General features: G+C 36.4%; 2 protein-coding genes across 2 annotated transcripts in view; one reads left to right on the forward strand and one right to left on the reverse strand.

Moving 5' to 3' along the window:
* Positions 1 to 22,655, forward strand: part of LOC121328896 (synapsin-2-like) — a 78,540-nt gene that overhangs the window by 44,861 nt on the left and 11,024 nt on the right. Inside the window, exons 6-9 of the mRNA XM_041274036.1 lie at positions 16,106 to 16,168; positions 16,569 to 16,711; positions 18,041 to 18,115; positions 19,059 to 19,161. Of these exons, the coding sequence (XP_041129970.1) occupies positions 16,106 to 16,168; positions 16,569 to 16,711; positions 18,041 to 18,115; positions 19,059 to 19,161 (384 nt within the window). The remainder of the gene's footprint in view (positions 1 to 16,105; positions 16,169 to 16,568; positions 16,712 to 18,040; positions 18,116 to 19,058; positions 19,162 to 22,655) is intronic.
* Positions 290 to 11,808, reverse strand: LOC121328897 (metalloproteinase inhibitor 2-like). Its single transcript, XM_041274037.1, has 5 exons — positions 11,476 to 11,808; positions 3,933 to 4,030; positions 3,509 to 3,623; positions 1,939 to 2,063; positions 290 to 1,332 (listed from the first exon to the last, which is right to left on the reverse strand). Exons 1-5 carry the CDS (start codon positions 11,603 to 11,605, stop codon positions 1,135 to 1,137), a joined length of 666 nt encoding a protein of 221 aa, XP_041129971.1. The 5' UTR covers positions 11,606 to 11,808; the 3' UTR covers positions 290 to 1,134.

The raw sequence follows: 22,655 nt of genomic DNA on the forward strand, positions 1-22,655 counted from the left end.
TGAGCAGATTCATTTAAAAAAATACAGCGCCATGCATTGTACTATGACAACATTCAATCAAACTTTCCTCAGGCAAGATCATATGTGTTTTAAATAATAAAGCTTACTCAATGCTAGCACATGTTTTTAGCACGTCTGTTTACATAGTGGTGTGTTTGAGGTGCCCTCTTATATCTGGATGTTTTGAATGAATAGAGCCACATAACAAGATACAATGTGATGTTTTACATTATGTTGTGACTGAATGAATCCCCCCTGGACATGAATGGGAAGAGATTGACTCGTGAAATACTTATTGAATTACTTTTATAAACAATTTTTTGGCATGACAGGATAGAAAAAAAATTAAAAATCTACTACAGCAAAACATAAATACACACAGAAACATAGTTTTGTATAAATCAGTTTTCTACAGAAACTTGACAGCCATGTTTATTACATGTACAGATGCATCTATTAAAGGCTTGTTTTAGCTTTTTTGGCAAGAGAGTAATGTTTTACAAAGCATAATATCAGGAAGTGTGACATTATATAAGAAGTCCCATCTTTAATGACTGAATATGAAAAAGCAGTGACAAATATCTAAAATATAAACACTACAAAGATGCTGTGTCTATTTGTTTATACTGTTTGTGCAGTTAATCTTTACATTGTTAATAATAAGAATACAAATATATACATTCTCATCATACAGTATACAGAAATTGGGATTCATTCATAAAAAAAAAGATTCTTACAAAATGTATTTCATAGATTGCTGAATAATTTTAACTGTGGCTTGCCTTTACACACATTACTAGACTGTAGCAAGGTATATCAGAAATTAAGAAATGCATTGCTTTTTGCAACACCAGTGCTGCAGCAGAAGTAATGGTGGAGTCAAAAAGGGCTAATACATAAGAATTACTTATTTATTTTATTTCTGTAGCTAACAAACAATCAAGCTGACTGGGGGGGGGGGGGGTTGGGGCTTCAGGTCTTAATTTTTGTACATTCACAATGGTGGATAGGCAGACAGTTGTGCTTTAGACAGAATTACAGGAATGCATTGAACCACAAGAGTTGGACCGGTTTTGCAGCAGATCTGACTACAAGCATCACCTTCGTGTCTCTTCTCTTGAGAGCTGATTGGGTTTAAGGGTCTGAAATGTCCATGAACTCTTTCTCCGGGGGAGAGTCTCCTCGATACCAGCTGCAGGAGCCATCGGTGCGCTTGATGCAGGCAAAGTGCTTGGCCTGGTGCCCGTTCAGGCTCTTATCTGTCAGCCAGTCTGTCCAAAGGCACTCATTTTCTGCGGTGATAGAGCAAGGCAAAGTGTAGCATCTGGAAATCTGAAGAGAAGTTTACAGTTATTTTTTTAATACATTGACATAACCATTTGTCTTCAGGGTTAAAAGCTAATTTTACATGGGAATTTGATCTGATAATTTCCAAAAATCAGTGTGAGCGAACAAGCTTCATTGAGTTCTTAAAATTCTGGATCAAGTAAATACCACCTGATAAAGTCAGGATGAATATATCCCTAGTTTCCTTTGGAGCTTTTTTTATTGAAATGGAGTGAATGTGGCACCCTGCTATGCAAAGCTGCTTTCATTTTGGTTTCCATATGTATCAACTTCCCATGCGACATATATTTACTAAACATGATTAATATTAATGGGATTAACACATGATTAATATTAATACAAATAGTATTTTTTTTTTTAATTTAGCTTAAATAAATTGTTGATACATTCAAGTTGTTGATGCATTGTTCCACTGATTTTAATCCTAGAACTATTATCCATTAGACCATCATGTCTACTAAAACTAAATGTTGAAGTAAAAGCAATTCATAGTTGCAAAAGTTGTTATTTTCAGAAAGCTGTTACTTATACATTATACATGTGTCTTGCTGCAGTAGCTGCTGCAGCAGCTGACAGAGGGAAGGCACTTACTTTGCAGTCGCAGCCCATTTCATATCTGTGATTGAGGCTCTTCTTTTGTGACATTGAAAGATTGTCCCAGGGCGCAATGAAATCACACAGGCCAATCAAAACTCTCCCATCCTCCCACACCCTGCCTGTGAGATGGGGAGCAAAAACGTTAACCCTTGCCTGGTCCTTTATTAAAGTGATACTGTAGTTACAAAGATTTAAGACAAGGAGACCAAAGAGCATAAACAATGAAAACTGGACTCAAATAGTTCTATTAATCAATTATTTTACACAGCATTTATTAGCGGTGTGTCATGCAAACAGTAGCAATATATGCGGAACCTATTATTATGGATAGTCTTTCCTGTTTAAAGGTTCCTTGTTATCGACAGAAATACAGTGTGACACAGTTATGGATACACAGAAAAGAGGAACTTGCCATGGAAAATGAAAGCGTTGTTTTTTGCAGTTGGGAGTTCCTGTCTAATTATTTAACTATATTATCCCTATATGCTTGAAACACAAACCATTGTCTTTTAATGTATTTGTAACAGGGAGAGATCTGTACTGACTCTGCTGGCGTGCTCACGGGCTGCAGGAAGAGAGCGGCAGTCGCCCAACAACCGCCTGTGAGTCATGGCAGTGACACGGGGAGGTGGGAAAGTGGGTGTGTGGACTTTCCCCCTCTCTGAATGGCTGAGAGGCGGGTCTTGGGTGATTGTTGGTCCTATAAAATAACGCTCTGCTGTTTCCTCAGGTCTGCCCACTTAGACGCGCTAAGAGTGCGGAAGCTTTGATTCGGGACCGGGAATCAGCCGGGAGAGAAATAAAGATTCACAGAGAGAGAGAGAGAGCGGGGAATCCTTGGGCAGACCCCGGCGTATTGTGAAAGAGCAGGCTAGATAGCCGATAGAGTAGGACGGTGATCCGGGTCGTGCGGGTAGCGGCGACCGGGATAACGCTGCCGAGTGCAGCACCTTTTATTTGTAGTTTTGTTACTGTTTTGTTTTCCCTTGTTCTTTTCGCCTTCTGTTTTCATTATTATTTCTTTGAGCACCTGCGAGTGCATTTGCTGTTTGTGTACCAGCTGTGGTATTTCCGTGGTGCTGTCTATCATCGTTGATAGGCAGCCCACGGTCAACAGTGCCCTCTGCCGGAGAAAAATAAGAACCGGTCTAAAATAAAACTGGGCACCTGTGTGGTGTTTCCAAGTACACCTGTCTGTCTCCTGGTCAGTGAATTACCCACACCCCTTCCACAGTATTGTTAATATTTTAAATGCCACACACACCATTACTAGACTGCAGTATATAAGCTGATTGAAAAGGGTCACCGCACACATTGAAGCAGTGTCTCATGAGAGAAAATGACATATCTTAATGGCCAGAAGAGGGCACAGTTTCCTGAGGCAATTGTTTTACATTACAAACAAACCCAGTTAACCCAATGTCTGAACAATTGAATTAGTGTTTGGGCTACGTGTGGATAGTGCGAGTACAAATCTCAGTCACTTATGTAAGAAGGCAAAGTGTTCATAATAAAAGCACATTGTGAATTGGAACTGAAAGCAGATCATTGGTGTGTTTTGTACCTGACAGCAGATATTGGGCCTTGTTATTAACTTCAAGCTTTACACCACACAGCGACGAATAAGGAGGGGTGTACACGTATTGGATATCCTTGAACTTTTCAAAGCCTTTGAACATCTGGGTGAGAAAAAAAAAATTATATAAAATAGTTAGTTGAAACATCTTGTCATCATAACACAAAAGAATGCCACAGTAACTTGTTCCTACATATTGTTAAGTATATCACCTTGAACAAAAAACAAAGTAAAACTATAGAAATATATCAGTATGGAAATTTTTTCAGTAGGGAATAAAGGTGCAGAGCTGAAGCATGTATGAAAATGCTGGCAGTGAGATACTGTGGTCTGCAGGTATACACAGCAGTTTTAAATGAGTGTAATATCACTACAGTCTTGTCCGTTATAACCATCGTTCTACTATTCTTACCTTTACTAGTTTGATTTCATACTGGATCATCTTGAAGTGGGATAAGGAGCTGTTGCTGGAGGAAACCATCTTTTCACCAGTAATTTTGGCCCGAATTACTGTAAAATAGATTTTAAATAAAAAATGTATAACTATTTTATGCATACAGTACAAACATCAAGTTAAGTGAGGTGAAATAAAGATAAACAGTTATTTTTGGAAATTTCAGTGCTGAGACAATTAATTATATTTCCACAATTTTTGACCACATTTATTTCTGCTAACAATAAAAGTGGCTTTTTTATCAGGTACTGCTGCAAATAATCTTTTTTCTTTCTTTCTTTCTTTCTTTCTTTCTTTTTCTTTCTTTCTTTGCCTTGCCTACTTTCTAACTAGAGAGACCCTAAGCAAATCCAGTTTACTTGTTCCTCATAAATTGCTGAGGTCTGACTCTGTTAATGACAAGCAATTTCCATTCCCTGCTTAGTAACAGAAAAGTGTTGCATTAATCAGTGAAGGAAGGGAGGTTTCAGATGACAGGCTAGAAAACAGCACCTCAAGTGCCAAAATCAATATGTAGCATCACTAGGCAATCCCTAGTGAAAAACCAACCCTAGGCCCTGCTTAAATGAACATCAATTTACAGTAATTGGTTCTTAGAAACCAATACAAATTGTGATAGTTTTCTCAGGACAATTAGGCAGAAATTTGAAGAACGTTGCATCCAATTTTGTCGTAAAGTGATGATGCAAGTGCTAACCTTGCAGCCCTATGTATATCAGTCTCTGTAGACAGCATATTAAAAAGGCAAACTTATTTTTCTTATCTGCACTGCTTTAAGAGAAATGCTCTTGGATGAAGGCTATATCCATGTATGCCTACTGCAAAGGCTTTGAGGAAGTGTTTGATAAAACCATTGTAAAAGTTCCTAAACGTGGGGAAACACCTTCTATTATAGCAGGATCAAGAATGGAGAATGTAGTTGGTTTTAATTTGAATTGAAATTACTGAGTTTATTATAAGTGGGTGTTTTTCTCCTGTAAAAAAAATGCTAATGACACAATAGAAACTGCTCTACTTGACTAAACTAAAGATGTTCTCTTTTTGAAACAAGCAGACAAATTAAATGCATGAAATGGCTCTGCTTCTGCTAATACTGTTTGTGTTGAACAGAATACTTTCCATTTGAACAGCCTCTGCTCTCACTGTATCTGGCAGTGAAGACCCTGCTGCATACTTAATATTCAGTGCCTGTTGCTTGTCATGTAAGCACTTCGTTATCTGTTCTATTGGATAGCCTTTAAAACAAAAAGCAAGCATGCATTCTTGCAAAGAGAGGTAGAAAAGACTGAGCCTACAAGCTGTATTGATATGAAGCATTGGCAAATGTGTCTTGCATTTTGGAAACTTTGTATTCAGGTCATTCTTGCAGCGTTGTAGATTATGCACTAAATCTAGTAGGAATATCTTCAGAAAAATACGTGCCTCTAGAAACATAACCCACCTAATCCAATGCCACCCACCTCGCTACCAAACTACACATGCCATATGCTGTCTCTGTCCACAATTGGGTAAGCAATTTAAATGCTATATTTGTGTGGCACACATACTGTGCTAAATCAGTTCAGATGTCAGCCACCAGTAGTTTAGCATCATTTGTCTTTCAACAAAACAGTGTATTGTAATGGCATGCAGTGTTGCCTGTGTCTAAAGCCTCTGAAATGCCAAACACTTTTCCCTATATTTCGCTACTGTTGGACCCCCGAGAGTATAGTGTTATGTCTGTAAATCTGCCAGGCTCAATCCAAGACAAGCTTGTTTCTATGCTCAAACAACATAAGGCATTTGTGCAGCTTATTCAGGAAACCGATGTAATTACATAATACTATAACTAACATGCAAAACGTGTGATGTCAGCTTTAAGACCACTGGAGTCACTGCATCGTCAACCAGGAACGTAAATTCAGATGGTTTTTTTTTTCTACAGGATTTTAAAGTTTAGAGTTAACTAAATAGGAACAGTCACTTCTTGTTCTCAGGTATTATTTTACAATATATTTTATCACATGAGAAGCACAAGAGTGTAATAATATGTAGTTATATTCTTGAATTTGTCTTGTTTATTAGTCAATGAATGTGTCTGTGAAATAATGTTGTATCACTGCTTTAGCACAGTAAATACTGTATAATCAGCATTATTGGTAGTTGTAACTGGTATCAGAGCCCAACTTTTTTATTCTATTAAAGAGCAACTTGTAACTTCAAGTGACTAATTTTCTTTGTATATAATATATATATATATTTTTTTTTTTCTGTTTTAGTCTTCGCAACCTGGTGACTTTTTAAAAAGTTAAAGCATTCCTGCGGCTTCAATTTAGTCCTCTCTCTGTGTATCTCTGGTACACCAGTGTTTAACCGCTAACCTGTCCCCCTGAAACACTCTGCCTCTGAGTATCTCTGGTACTCCAGAGTGTAACCGCTAAACTGTACCCCTGAAACACGGCCTCTAATGAATGTAAGAGATATGTCAGTTACATTAGTTAAGATAAAATTTCATACCAATACTGGGTTTCTCTTTGAGTAACAAGGGATACTTTCCTTTTGCAGCAATGCACAGCACGAACATGTACAAAAAAGTTTTTAAGACCATTAAACCCTTTTTCCAACCGCTACTTTTTTTGCTTCTGTTGCTTTTTACTTTATTAAAAACAGCAGTCAGCTGAACTGAGGAATGCCAAAATTTTTCTCTCACCAAAGCTTCATAATGGAATATTCATTTCTACATTCCTTTTTTTTTAATGCCTTGAAAAGTTAGTAAAATCAAGTACCATACTCTATTTGATCAGGCTAGAATCTGCTGGCTGATCTTACGGCTGAAATACTGAACACACTATATTATTAAACTGTACATTCTGTGTGAAATGAGATGAGCTAGTGATAACTGCAATAAATCTATTGCTTTTCTCCAAAGTGCAAAATACAACAATAAAGAGACTGTAAAAAGAGACAGAAAGAAAATATGCTTCTGATCATTCTGGTGAAGAAGTGTGCAATCAGCCTTTGTAAAAGTTCTGGACAGTAAAGTATTGCAGAGCAAAGTGAAAGCAAAGTTAAAGTGAAACATGATGTAGCTTATTGTAAAGCTCACTAGATTCACAGTGTAAGCGTGGTAAACTACAGAATCATTGTAGACAACGTTTAGAAGGGAGAGTGGTCGTCAAGTGGATCACCGAGAATTAACCCAATACACAGCTACTGCCAAAAGTTTTCTATCACCTAGAATTTAAAACTATGTGAACATAATTTAGATATTTTATTTAAAATCATGTAATGAAAGAAACTACAAAATCATATTGCAAAAGTCTACCGGAAGCCATAATAGTAGTACAGTGTTTCATGTTAGATTTCGAAATGTCACTTTGTTTTTTGTTTTTTAAGAATATGGAAAATTACAACGCGGTATGTAATTCAATATGTTAACATAACACTATTCAACAAGTTTCTTTCAACTTTATGAAGCAAAATTAGTTAATTCCATAGGGTGATGGGAAACTTTTGTCCATAGATTTAGATCTTCCCCAGATGCATCCCCAGTCCCTCTTAGCCCGGTCAGAGCTCTGTGGGATCATGGGGGACAATGATCCGTTGAATTGTCTTGCTTAAAGATGCAACTTGAACTCGGGCATTTAAGGGCTTTGAAATTATTTCTTTCTAACTTAGTTTTATTTTTATTTTATTTCAGAATACACAGTGCAAAATACTATGTGGATAACCCAATACAAACAACACTATTAAACAGAATACCCTTGTTTCCAATAAGCCATCTATTATGTTTATTTACAAGTACATAACTGGTAAATTGTACCCTTTCTGTAAAATCATTAAAGTTTCACAGCAATCTGCTAAGTATGTATTGAAACATTTCCATACTGGGCAGCAGAAATTCAAGATTCTTACAATTTTTATAAATGACAATTTCAGATATCTACTAACCTGTCTTAAAAAGCCATAAACACTATATATATATCTTAGCAACTTAGAAACCATCTAATTTTCTTTTTATTGTTGTCTCTATGTAATAATATTTTTTCCATAACATCAAGTTTTATGTTTCCAGTAAATAAAAAAAGACCCCACACTTATTTCTATAAGAAATGGCTTGCAGTGACACACCAACATCTGGACAAAAGCCTACTTTAGTTTTGAACAGATATGGTTACCTTACCAAAGCCTTACCACAGCACTGGAAGAACTAAATACCCAATGACATCCAGTAGGGCCTGATTGCTTAAGAATTACCCCCTAACCACAGTTTAAAAGACTTACTGGCAGACACCACTGGCACCACAAAGTATAAAGAAAGTATTGAAAATGTCCTGTATTTGAGAGAGTCATCGAGGGACTGTTTATAAAAGACATTGGGCTCTGTTTCAGTTGGGCCAGTGCCAGGTCTGTGTCATCAATACAGTTCATTATCATTTCTACCCTTTTCGGGACACCTTCATTGTAAAGTTACACATTTAACTAGAAAATACTCTACAGTGAACCTACTGCTGTGTGACAGAAGTTTTCTAACATTATTTTTGAACGAGGAGATCTTTTTTCAGAGGCTTAGGCTGTGTAAACAACGTCAGTGAATGGATCATACCACATGAACTACTGCTTCCGTTCCCCTATCTATGCACTGGCGGAGCCCCAAAGCTTCAGAGTTATCAATTTCTGATTCACACTCACACACACACACACACACACACACACACACACACACACACACACACACACACACACACATACAGACACTCTCTTCAAAACCATCCCCCCTGCCAAAGTGCTAAAGGTCTTTACTGTGCCCGCAGGAGCTGTCAGTGGATGTGTGCTTTCTGCCAGTGGTGCTGAATGTATGGTAGCTAGGGTGTTTTGAAAAGATGGCCTTCAGTAACAAAGGTACCCTGTCAAGCAGTGACAGAGAGCCACACCACTAATCATTTAGACAAAAAAGTCACAGTGAAAAGTGCTTGGCCCAGACCTAATTAATTTCTCTGCTTAGTTTTGCTGGGAGTGCTAAACTACATGATACTGTTTGAGACTGGCCTTGCGCATTCAGACAGCAAGCAAATGAGGCAGGGACACCCACCAGGTCCTGACGTTTTCAGCTCAAGATCTTATTTTCTGACTGTGATTGGATTTAGCAGTATTCAAATAGTCTTGATGTGCCAATATGCTGAATCTGGAAGTCCTCTGTTACACTATTGAAACCTATTTACTGTTTACCTGTAGAACTAAAATCATAAAGGGGTTTTTCATACACACATTAAAGAACAGTCTTTGAGTATGAACATTAACTGTGAAAAAGATTAGGACTGGTCAGTAATTGTTAACAAAGATTTGTAATTGTAGCTGGTTCCTGGAGCACAGCATTAGCTAAAAGCAAAAATATTTGCACACCCTTGTTAATCATAGTTGAAACAGATATTTTAAAAAATTGTTTAAATAACAGCTTCACAAAAATAAAAATAAAATCAATATTCCCAGACAGATCCCAGGGCTTGTCATGTTCACAAAGATTCCCTGTCAGAGTCTTTAAAGCCATTAATCAGTATGCAAGCAGTTTCCTCTCTCCTATAGAGATGCTAATTTGGTGACAATTTAGAAACGTGTTGTACATTTATGTTAATGTGACTTGGAAGCTGACCAACAGCGGGTCGGCATTCTGAACCTTACAGACTGCTAAATGTCACGTTCTCTATGTGTGTCGAAGTTACAAGACACCTATTCAAATTGTTGTGTGATGAAATCCTCAAGCTCTTTGTTGTTTAAAAAACATATATATATATATATATATATATATATATATATATATATATATATATATATATATATATATATATACATATATACATACACACACACACATTGTATCGAGACACAGAAAGACAATATTAAAAATATTAATTTACATAGGTGCACTGTCTGCTATTGAAAAGCATTCCCTGAAAAAGACTGGTTTGGTCTTTTATATGTCTGGTCTGAGAAATGTTCTCTATCATAACTTCAATCTTTAACAGATTTCTATGGCAAATTTTTATTTTTTTTAATGTAAACAAGTACATTTTTTTTTATGTAATGCTTTAAAAAATATAGAAGCAAATCATTTTTAGTACAGTAGCAAACAACAGTACCGATCCTCTGAGGTTGAGCACTAGTGCTGTTATACTGTAACTGGTAAACAACATTAACAGCATGAGGTGGTGCAGTCAATATGACGGAATAAGATGGGCTCCTGGGATATTTTGTTAAGAATCTCAGGGTGTATTCACACTTGGTCAGTTAAGGCTGATTTTTTCAAACTCTGTGTGGTGCGGTTCGGTTTGTTTTGGAAGTATATGTGAATGCTCCAAAAGAACCAAGTCCCTTTCAGAGTTCGTTTAATCAAACCAAACTGAGTAATTCTCAAGAGGTGGTCTCAGTCCGTTTGGGCAGTTCAGAATTTATTTATTTATTTAGTTATTTATTTGCACCAAGGTGTATACTTGATAACAAAAGGAACTAAGCTATTTTCCTCCAGAGTTAATTTCCAGGTGAACTCAGTTCGGTTTGTTTATAAACTAACCAGATCTGAAAAGGCCCCTTCGAATCTTACAGTGCTCTGAGGGTTATACCAAGAAGAGGTTGTGCAGAAAAGAGCTGCACATTAGAACAACAAGAAGAAAAGACCTAGAAGAAAAAATACTTTCAAGTATGTGTTTAGCACATTTATAATTAACCAAAATCCTTTATATTTCAAAAAAGCTATTTATGCCAAAAGCCTTGCACTAAAGCAGACTCTCAGTCCAGGCTGTGTAGATGGATATACACCAGTGGTGATTCAAAGAGCTGGAAACAGCAAATGAAGTCCATACATTCCTGTCTAATGCTGTGGACTCCCTGCAACACTTATGTGGTTTTTCGCACAATGAGCTGTTTGTATGGTTGTGAAGCTGAATGTGACCGCATGTGTGGAGAGTGGAAAGTGAATGTTAAACCAAACAGAACTCTCCAACGTTTCAATGGACCGTGGGGCTGTGACAGTTTCCTTAGCTTGCAAAGGAATTTAGTAAGCTGAACACATTTTGAAATGATTTATATTAGCAAAAACGTAAAGACCTGTACAGTACAATTTCATACATCTTCATTTCACTGTATTTTGTTTCTTGTGTGTTGCACCATTTTCTAGCCATTTTGACATTTTTATTTTAACAACACATTTTAATAACATTAGTTTCTCATCAAAGACAGCTTTTGACTGCTTGAGACAACATCGCTTAGCACTACAATTTCAATTTCTCTATTTCTCTTTTCATTAGCAAGGCAATAACATATTTTGTTTTACATTACAGAAACAGAACAGACTTTTTTTCTGAGTAATATTTTAGATTAAAAATAAAACTTTCCCGAGAGGTCGTTCTTTAAACGCTACATTTATTATTATTTTTTAAATGAAGTTCAGATTTACTCAGTGAGGGTTCACTATTGCTGCAAAGCTAACCATGCTTATTGCATCCACGGAGCAGTTAACACAGCTTACCTATTTCGGAATTACAGAAAGCCTGCTGAGGGTGTGCTGGAGCACAGCTGCATGCCTCCACCAGCTCCTGAAGTCTTAGGGTCAGAAGAAGCAGTACAAGGGACAGCAAGCCAGGAACAGGAGTACTCATGATGCAGATCTCTTTCCTCTTAGCAAATCTGGACGGTATTCACTTCTCAGTCCTTCTTCAAGGTAGAATGGCTGCTGAAAGCTACAGTGCTGCAATGAAAACACCCTCTCAGCACACCGGTTCTTCTACACTGGTGCTTCAGTCTGACAGAGGGAACCTCTTATGTAGGTCTTTGTTTTACACTGAGGAGCCCGCCTCTACAGATTGGATCCGCCCCATTTAATAAAAGATGTCATACTTCTGAGTCACCAAATAAACAGTTTACAACAAAACTCTTTTTTTTATCATTTGAATGGAGGAAATAAATGTTTAACAATTTCGAGGAAATGTGTCTTGCAATATTGCTTCAATAGCTAGGTTCCTGTTTTTGTTTTTCTTCTTTCTGATTCTGAAACAGTGCATCTGCTCATTCTATAAAGGTTATCGATACCCCAAAATACTCCCAGATTCTAAATGTAACACCAAATTAGGGCAATGAAGGTTAAAAATATACACATATTTTAGCGTGCCCGGAATCATTCTTATTATACTGTACAATGATAGAAACGGGTAGATATTCTAAACAGATCTTTGTGATCACGTTTATTTTTCATATTACTAATGCAACATAGCTTGCTTTATATAAGTACTGTGTATGTAACCAGTATTAAAATACTATACCGTTTTGGACTAGTACGGTACGGTCATTTGTAAGTCATAATGTTTCTTTTAGTTCTTGGTCTGCGTGTCACAGTAGTGATACAGATCTATAGACTCTGGAGACCAAAAGCCTTTTGCACATACTATTATTTCTGTTGAACGTTTGCCAGTTTATAAGGTGACAGCATTTTTTTAGCTAGCTTGTAAAGGAGTAAATTTGGAAGATTCAAACAAGAACTTCAGTAACCGTTATTTTCAGCTTTGACATTTTCGTGTATGTTTAACATATCTGGTAAATTCCTGCATACATCAATGTCATTGTTTTATAACCATTAGTACCATATGGTTTTATATGGAATGTTTTGTGATAGCTGATGACTGAAACAAATAAAACACATTTTGCACACAGATTTGGTTTAATTGCCTTATATGGGTGTCAATAACTGTTGAATAATTGTTTAAAGTTAGATTTACTGTAAGCGAAATTTGGTCCACTTGCTTCTACAGTACCTTGATTGAATCTTTATTTCACTAGATTTACTATATTACTCTATCTTATCCTATCTGCATTCTCTGATACTGGAGATCATAATTACAGCCAGCGTTAACCAAGGCACACATACACAGAGGGTCCTCATAAAAGCATCATTATTTGTGAAATCTGTATATAGTAAAATCAACAGTTTATCAGAATATACCCAATTCAAAAAGTCAACAGGAGCCTAGGAGTCCATGATAAAAATTTGAAGGTTTGGGGAAATTCAGTGCAGTTATCACAATCTATATGCAGTGTGTGACAGAAAGATGGACACAAACAGCATAAGGGTTCACTTTTCAATGAGGATCTCAAAAACAGACAGATTGTCCCAAGAGCACACTGTATTGACTTTGCTTGCCATATTCACATCTACCACTAGGGTGCACTGTTCTCTCTCCGCTCGCTCTGTTCCGACACATGACCCCTGAAGCTCTTGCTGTCCTCTCGCTGCTTCTAAATGGAAGCGACGGTGCTGGTTTATTATCACCATGTTTCCAGCCTGCCATTCTGAGCAGTTGCTTGATTTACCAGCCAATATTTGACCTAACATTGTACCTAACTCTGAATGGTCCGTGCCAGGGCTCTTTACTGTAATTCTTGGTTAAATGATCCATGCTATGGATGTATTTTTCAGCTGCTGCCAAAATGGGAAAACCTGACTTGTTTTCCCTGGAGTGAGGTTGCAAGCTTGGTTTCCCCTTATGTTTGCGTGGGATGCTTATGCATGCAAGGTATATTAAAAGCTTAAGTTGTTGTTTTTATTTATCACCAAATAAAATAGGCTTATGAGGAATAAGTGCTGCAATAAAATTAGAATTTTCTAGTGTTATAACTTTCAAAAGTAGGTTATTTTCATCAGATGTTTCAAAGCAAGTTTCAAACAGAATTTTAAGTAAATATGAAAATATCATAGTGCCATAACAATTGATATGATTAGAAGTGTTGGATGGTAATAATTTTGATGTGGGAAGCACTGACGCAAATGTCTTGAAAAATGAAACACTTAATGTCACCTTGCAATTTTTGCCCATTGTTTTTGTTTATGTCCATTAGTGCGGCCTTAGAGATTACACTCAAAGGATTTGTAGTCCCACGGGTGGACAGGTTGTTATCATTGACATTTGACTAACAAAATAAAGAGCTGTGTTTTTTTTTTACAGTATTGTGTATTAATGAGCAGCTTCATTCAATGCCAGATGGAAGACAATCAAAATAAACAACTTTGATTCCAAACTCTTCTCATTAAACTACAGAGGGTTTGTGTAAACAAGGGACTTCGCTGTGCTTTGAGTTTAAATAGTTTTTTTTTTTTTTTCAATGAAATATACTCACCAATCGTGGTTTACAAATGTTAAGTAGGGATATTGTTTCTCAAAACACACATATCAGAGCCTTGTAAAAGAAAGAAAACAGAAGCCAGCTTAAAAGGATATGAGCATATGTAACTGTCAGGTTTATTTCATTAAATTCAATTTGACCTTAAAAAGTGCACACTTTGGTATTTGCTTTGTATTCCAGCCTTGAAACAAAATTCCTGGAATGAAATGTGCTCCACCACGTTTACAGTTATTGGTGTCACTTTGTAATAAGTATAATGTCTGTGAATTATTGCTTTTAAATGACTTTCGGTGAACTCTCCAAATGCATGTCACAGCATGTAATCCATGTTGATTTGCACAACATTAAAAAAGGTCAAAACCCGAACAAAGTTACCAAACTATTGAGAAAACACCCTGGTTGCAGGTTTTTGCAGAACATACTGTATCACTCAAGCTAATTTACAAATCTAGTCAATAATTGCACATATCGGTTAGGACATTGAAATAGAAGTGCAGGTTCACAGATGGGTGAAATTAAAAGAAGCCGTTCCATCGGTTTCATGTCAATGCCTTGCTTTACCATTCAGTGCATTGTATTTAGAGATTTCTACCATGTGGAAATGGCACCATGTGCAGCATATGTTTCTGATTCCTTTCAGGACTGTAAAATAACCATCTGTACACTTCAGCTTGGGCTGGTTTGCTTCTGCAATTTTATACTTGGCAAGTTAAAATGAAAAGGGCTATAAATCCAAATCATTTCATAAGACAATGGATGCACCATGCACTGGTAATGCAAGGTATCAGTATTACTCCTTGTATTAAATGTGTTTCACGTTTCGCCCAAACATAGAGCACATTAGTTTGAGGCTCTTTAGAAGAAGCTATATGTACAAATGTTTAACTGGCAATATTATTTTAAATGTTATGTAGTCCTCTAAATTGAAATTATGTAATATAATTGAAAAACTAGTTGTACATTATTCAGCTTAAGAGTAAATAACAATTCATATTTTAAGTAAAAAAATATTTTTTAATTAAAAACAATTCAAAATAGGGTAACTACAGTACTGTATATATGCTAAAGGCAGTACTGGTAACAACAAGAGCAACCACATGGCCAAATGTGAAACTAAATTAAGCATAGAATTGCATGACTAACAGAAAATGACATTAGTTTTTTATGTATTTATTTTGTTCTATATGGTATTATTTATAAATTTGATTCCCCTTGTAGTGAATGAACAAAGGATGGAAGCCCTATAGCAGAGCCAGTATATTGGTAAAAGACACTAAGTCACCATTTTCCTCTAGTAAAGTTACAAAACTGTCTGCTGGACAGCCACTGACATTTAAAGAGAAGGATCATTGTGCCACAAAATAAATGAAAAATGAACATGACCCATCAGCTTTTAGTTTTTTGTGTAATTGCCCGTGTTACAGTACTTTTGACATGAGTAATATACCGTATTGCCATTGTTTTTTTACTGTCTGGATGCCCCTAAAATAAAGAAATGTTGGTTAATACTAAGTTTAAGAATCCATTATTAAGCATCTATAACCTGTTATTAAAAGTGTTGAGTCATATTAACAGGTTTTTACAACATATTTTTCATGTCATAATATATGTGGAAAGCTACCTGACAGCAATAATATTTTAAGCTTTTAGTTTTTAGTTTTTTGTATTTGCTTTGAACATTTCAATACGGATGACGGGCATTGCTGTTCAGTGCACAATGGCTGTGTATGCAGTAAGCCAGTGGCCGGTTCAGAAGCTGCAGAACGCTGTTTCCCGATGACCTGCTGGAGATTAAATGATGCAAATAATGGGAACCTTCAAAGAAAAACAGGGATAGGGAACGGACACGGGTACTAAACTGCACTCTCACCAATCACAAGGTGATCCTTGCAGTCCAGGATTGGAAGTCACACACTTTCAGTATATAGAAATGGCTGCTGTTGCATGGAATTATTCATTTTGTTTCTTTTTAAAATATCTTTCAGATAACAATGCCTACATTTCCTGTAGTTGTGAAGATAGGACATGCTCATTCAGGCATGGGGAAGGTAAGAGTTGCGTTGATTGTCATTTTTGTTTTACTCGCTTAACTGATTACAATATACCAATCAAATTCATCTCAATACACAAGCTAAAGGCAGATATTTATATTAAAGCATATTGATTTAATTACTGCTGTTAATCAAATGGGAGCAGATGCCCATAGACAGGTAATGTGTATTGTACCTCCACATCTCCTCTCTTATGCACAGCTAAGCCTGTGCTGTAGTTTGGTTTGTCCAAATGAAACATATATTCAAACACAATTAAACCATTTTATATTATGTATAAAGCAATGTAATGTGTACCTTTTTAAGTAGTGATGAAAAGGAGGTTGCTAACTCTTCCCTTTTCCGGATGCTTTTCAAATCTCCGTTCCTCATGCACTCTGCCACTGGACGTGAGCAGGTGAAGATAGACAATCACCATGACTTCCAGGACATTGTCAGTGTGGTGGCCCTCACTCAGACCTACACTACCATCGAGCCTTACATCGATTCCAAGTATGATTTAAGGATCCAAAAGATCGGCGACAATTACAAAGCTTACATGTAAGTACTGACTGCTTTATATGTAGCAATGCAATCTAGTGTACCTAAAAATGTTCCAGTCTGCTAATTAACATCTGCCTTCCCGATTGTAAGTTTATAGAAAACATCTGCCTGTTATTGTTGAATGTTCTGAAGATACATGTCTGTGGTTTGGATCATGAAACTTTTACAGGCAGGACATTCTGAACAAAGACTGGTATCCTTCTATAATGAGAGGATTACAGCATAGAGCCAGTCAGCAAGGCCTGGCTCTTTATTTCAGATCTGCTGTTGGGTGCAAACCGTGAGTTACAAGGGAGCCTCACCATGTCTCTGATTTTACTGACAAACTAATCCCTTGTTAAAATAGCTTCTATTAAAGACTGTTAAAATAGCAGGACTAAACTAATACAAAACACAGTCCCAAAGAGAAAGTTAGTGTTGATATGACACCGCTGTGACGGTCAACGCCTACTGTAATGGTATCGTTTTTGATTATCGAGTCCCTTCATAAATCATTTTGGCACTTACAGTGCAGTCGGTAGAATGAAAGCCATTTATTTCTATTGCATTACAACATCGCTTTATGCTGTTGACTGATCGTAATTGAAAAAAAACAATGTGTACAGTTTTATATTGCTTCACTGGGCCGAAGTTTTTACTCAAATGCAAATTGTGCACCTCTTTTAATAAATAAAAGAAGAAAAATGTTGCTTTAAAATGTTAATTCAACTGCTCCTACGTGTTAGACTTACCAATTTGTCTTAAAATATGCAAACTGCAATTTCCAATAAACTATACTATAGTATAGACTGTAGTACTGTCCAAAAACACTTTACTGCAGTTCGTACAACAGTATGTCATAGGACACTATTGTTCTTTTGGGTGGCACTAAACGGCACCATTTTGTATACGCGGCCACAGCTCTGCCAATGCTCTCTCTTAATCAGACTACACTAATCTCATTAGACCCCATACATTTGCCATGTGCTCCCGAAATACAGAATCTATCAGCTTTTCTTAGGACCTCATTCATTTGCGTAGGGTTTTGGGCGATATTCTGGCTGCTACAGTTACTAACAGAACAATGTTTTACCACAAAACAGACAACACATTTGCAATTCAATTATAGTGTTTCTCAATATGAGATACCAAACACTGTTTATTACTGGTGGGTTTGTCTGCATTTTGTGGAATAGGCTGAAAGAAAATATACAGTGGCTGCATCAAAAAGTTGGAATAACGATTGCCAGTGTCTTTTCCTTTACCGGGTTCCACAAAGGTCATTTAAAGAGTTAGATACTTGACGACTGGCACCCTTTACATTGTTCCTGTTTGCCCTTGCAATAGGAGGACTTCCATCTCTGGAAACTGGAAGACAAACACAGGATCAGCCATGCTGGAGCAAATTGCCATGACAGACATGTGAGTGCGTGAGTTTGCTACAGCTTGACCTGAGGTTAATATTAGCAATGCATGTCAAGAGGATATGAGAAAAAGAAAAGAATTCTTGCAAGATTACTTTTACCACGATTTCCAATTTTATACAAAACCACTTCTGTTGTAAGCCATGCTTGAGAAACATTCATGTCATTTCTGGAATCCTGTAAGGATGACAGGTTTCTATTATTATTATTATAATTATTATTATTATTATTATACATGCCAACAGTCCCTATATGGTCAGGACAGCCAGTTGCCTAGCAAATGTCCCACATCCCGATGCATAGGAAGTCCCAATATTTACCAATAGAAAAAAAAATCATTAACTCTGCACAGCAAAGTTAGTGAAAACCCCACACTGTGCTCTTCGTGTGGCTGACACATCAGCTGATCACTAACTTATACAAAGGGAAGAACACTTGATTATGTCTGTTTTTACTGTCATGATGGTCGTGTTGTGTTTAACGTTTTTCGCGTATGACTCCTCCCTCCCTGTCTCAAATATTAATTAGAATGTGGTACATCTGGTACTCTGCAGGGATATTCACTCACTCTCCTTATTATGAACACTTTCATTTGAAGTTAATCTTGGTTATTATAAGTGCGGTAAATGTTTTACAAAATACCATATTTGGTACTAATATTATTACTTACTACTTATTATTTCTGTATGATTGTACATTACATGAGGGTTATTCTTAGACTCATTCTTGTGGCAATGATTTGTTTAATGCAGTACTGGGACCACACAACCTACATTGACTAAATAATACTGTGAATTGTGGGTTAGGTTTAGGTATTTGAATATGCATCAATTGGTAGTCAAACCAGTCGTTGTTCCCTAAATGCTCTTAAACCAGAGTTATATGAACGCCAGAATTCAGTATGGCCTAATAGTTTATATTGTTACATCTCTTTGGAATAGGTACAAGCTTTGGGTGGATACCTGTTCAGAGATGTTTGGTGGATTGGATATTTGTGCCGTGAAAGCCCTCCATGGGAAGGATGGAAAAGATTATATAACTGAGGTAAGTCACATACTACAAATAAAATGCCATGTAATATAGGCTAGAAATACAAGTTGTTTACAGATTAAGTACTTACAGACATAAATAAAGCTAAATGGGCATCCATGGTGAGGGAACATTCCTAAATAGCCTTTCCTTATCCAAACCTAAGCCCTTGCTATCGTACTAACGTATAATTGAAACCTCAGCCTCTCTATAACTGGATATTGTGTGCAGCAACGAAAAACGAAAACTCTGAAACATGAAAATGTTATTGTATCTATATGTGAAATATCTGAATCCCAGCTTAAATAAAAAAAAAAATCTGTATTTATATTGGAACATAGACTGATCTACTAATGCCATCTAAGGAATCTGAGCCCAGTTTCTGACTTATTACCTTAAACACCCATGAATCCCATCAGTAATATGGAAAATACACCATAGTATAATATGTATATCATACTTCAAATGTTGTAAGATCTCTCACTTAATAACTATAATACTGGAACTCAATTTGAAATATTGAATTCATTGAAATCCAATGACAGAATGACTCGTCCAACCACACTGGAAGTATACTGTGTTTTTAAGCAGATGCGGAACGTGAGCCGTTTAACGTAAACTTGCTTTCTTACTTTCAACTTTCAACTGATTGAAATACACATGCGCCAGCGCGCGGGGTCGAAGGTCATCAAGTGAGAGAACGTCCTTGCTGTGAACATGCAGGTTCAAAGAAGAGAGGAAAGGAGAAGAAAGAATAATACACACCAATGAATACAGAGAAGAGAGCATTTTACTTTTTCTCTCTTTTCTTTTTCTTTTTGTTTATTATTCTTTCTTCAGTTCATTTGAGTCGCAAAGTACGAGTCACCCGGCATTTCATCGGGAGACACACTTGAGCTGCCCGGGAGCCGCGGTTTGGCCACCTCTCTGATATATAACATGCAGACATGTGGGGGAAATAGAAGCTAAAAATTACAGTATACACTTTACAAGCCTTGAGCTCACTTCCACACTTTAGACACCCAACATTTTGGAATAAACATTGTAATAACATAAGGCAATAATCGTGGAAACAAAATAGCAAGACTTTAGAGCAGCGTGCTTTGTCCAATGAAAATACATTTCATTTAAAGATTTAGACAGTGAAATTCATGTCTGGAGATGCCCAACTTTAATAAAAGAATACTGTCTGTATTAGAATGAGGAAGCATTAGCAAAGAGTTGCTGGTTAGTTCCGTGTCAGTTGGAAGAATGTGACTGGTGCCATGTGTTTGTATATTAACAAGGTGTTGAATGACCTTGGTGTATTAGCCTTTGCCTAAAGCCCTGAGATATCCAGATTGAAATCAAAACAGGTTCTGAATTTCCCAGGCACTGAAAGGCTACTAATGCATCGATATCCCTTTAGAGCATAGACATATTTAACAGCCTACTAAGAGCACATAAAAATCTGATGCAAATACTTATTTCCCATTTTTTCAGGTTTTGCTTTGAGGGTATGCATTTCTCTATAGAATCAATTTTGATATTTATGAAATAGAATATTTAAATAGAATATTTGCCACAAATACAGCTGGTTGGCTCCAGTGATTAGTCTGAATAAGAATCAATATAATTGCAACTACAAAATGAAACCAGTTACAAAATAAACTGTCGAATAAATCTGAATAAATCAGTTATAATATCTAACATGCTTTTCTGCACATGCCAGTCTATTTTAAAGGTAACAAATAAATTCTGTAAAGTTACAATTCTCATCACTGAGTTCCGTGGTTGAAACACTATTCAGATCAAACCTGCTCACATTTGGTAAATGATTATGTTATTTTACACCTACAGACTCGTCCTTATAAATATCTCATTTCATGGACGACGTTTTTCCATAAACAACTGCAGTCAAACAGGAAGCAGATTAAATTTTTTTCCCTACCGTTAATACTGGAAGTCGTAGTTTTATGAAACCTATTGGTTACACAAGAGTGGATGTGGCTATCCTTGCACTGGCAATTCACAGTCATGCACGAGGAGCTCGATGATCTTCCGCTTTTCTAACCGTCTCTCTGTTAAGCTAATTTTACTCAGTCTCTACATTTCATAACAGAAGGGATTTCACAAAGACCAACGCCCCAGCAAAAGCCTTATTAAAAACCACCTGATGTAGAACAAGGAGATGCAGGGTTGCGGAAGAGTTAATTACCTTAACACAGCCTAGTAATGCATTCTACCCTGACATTCTTCACTTTAATATTGAGAAACAAGAATAACAGCCAATTTGCTTTAGTTTTAACTATCCTATATTAGTCTGGAAAATACATAATAAGGTATTGCAGTATGTAATTGTGTTAATCTATTTTCATTTTTGAATATTTCAATGCAAATCTTTGGCCAGTACTACATTACTATAATATGGCACTAATTCAGTATCCTACCCAACGGCAGCAGAAAAAAAGTAGATGGAATTAATTAATACTATAATTTTAACACCAGTACAAATCTTACTGTGTGCAATGTTAGCTTATGTAGCTTTTAAGTGCAAAAAATGAATTCACCCAACTTTAAAACAATGAACAGCACCTGCATGCTGATTGTGTTCAGGTAGCAAATTTCAATCGTGGACATAAACTGTAGCAGCTACAGTATAAGTTAATTTACCACAGGGTTTTGATGCAAATAACATTACAGTTCTTGTGTTGTTTTTTATAATGTATGTTTTCCCTGCTTTGATGTTAATACAGTGAAAGGGCTTTGGTAAATATTATATAATACTAATAACCAAATGCACTTTACAGCTATGTGTATACCGTTGCACAGATAATTGAAAATATCCACAATATCTAATACAAGTTTAGAGAGAATGGTCTATCATTAGCCACATTTTTTTTTTTTTTTTTTTTTTTTATCATGCATGATATTATCCCATTATATAATCTAACATTTGAAAAATTATTTCCATAAGGATAAATGAGTTCAGGATGTGAAACAGAGACACGGTTTTCCTTTTTTATGTTTTTGGACAGAACAGATATTGCTTAAAGCGCATACTTAAAAAAAAAAAAGAAAAATTACAGAAACATACATGCCCGGAAACATCTGGTTCACACACATGACGCTGCAATGTTGTAACTTTTCTCTTTCAACCTTAAGAAACTGTCATGTCAACAGATTTTTGTAACAATTATTGACTATGTTTAGGAGCAAGTGTCAACATGATTGATGAGTAATTGTTTCCGCCCTGAGAAAGGCAGTGGCACATTTGTGGCAATGCACTACCTAGAAGGTAGAGTCATGTCACGTTATTGACCCTGAACACGTCTTCTGATTTGGTGTGTTGTGCTTGTGTGCATAGGTTGTAGTGTAACAAGGCGTGAATCAAAGTTCCCTGCCATGTATTTCAACACTGCACCCTCTTAACCCTGTGCCCTAGAGAAAGTCATTCTGCCATGCATTATAATGAACAATGTACCTCTACTTACATCTCATAATTTACCAATTAACACTTTTATTGTAGA

This window comes from Polyodon spathula, chromosome 16 (assembly GCF_017654505.1).
Source record: "Polyodon spathula isolate WHYD16114869_AA chromosome 16, ASM1765450v1, whole genome shotgun sequence".
NCBI lineage: Eukaryota > Metazoa > Chordata > Actinopteri > Acipenseriformes > Polyodontidae > Polyodon > Polyodon spathula.

Excerpts from the sequence above, each read along its gene's own strand:
- LOC121328897 (XM_041274037.1), bottom strand. The coding sequence starts at position 11,605 with ATGAGTACTCCTGTTCCTGGCTTGCTGTCCCTTGTACTGCTTCTTCTG. Across the intron at positions 4,031-11,475 it reads TTTCTGTAATTCCGAAATAG|TAATTCGGGCCAAAATTACT; the intron begins GTAAGCTGTGTT and ends TCTATTTTACAG. Across the intron at positions 1,333-1,938 it reads AAATGGGCTGCGACTGCAAA|ATTTCCAGATGCTACACTTT; the intron begins GTAAGTGCCTTC and ends ACTTCTCTTCAG.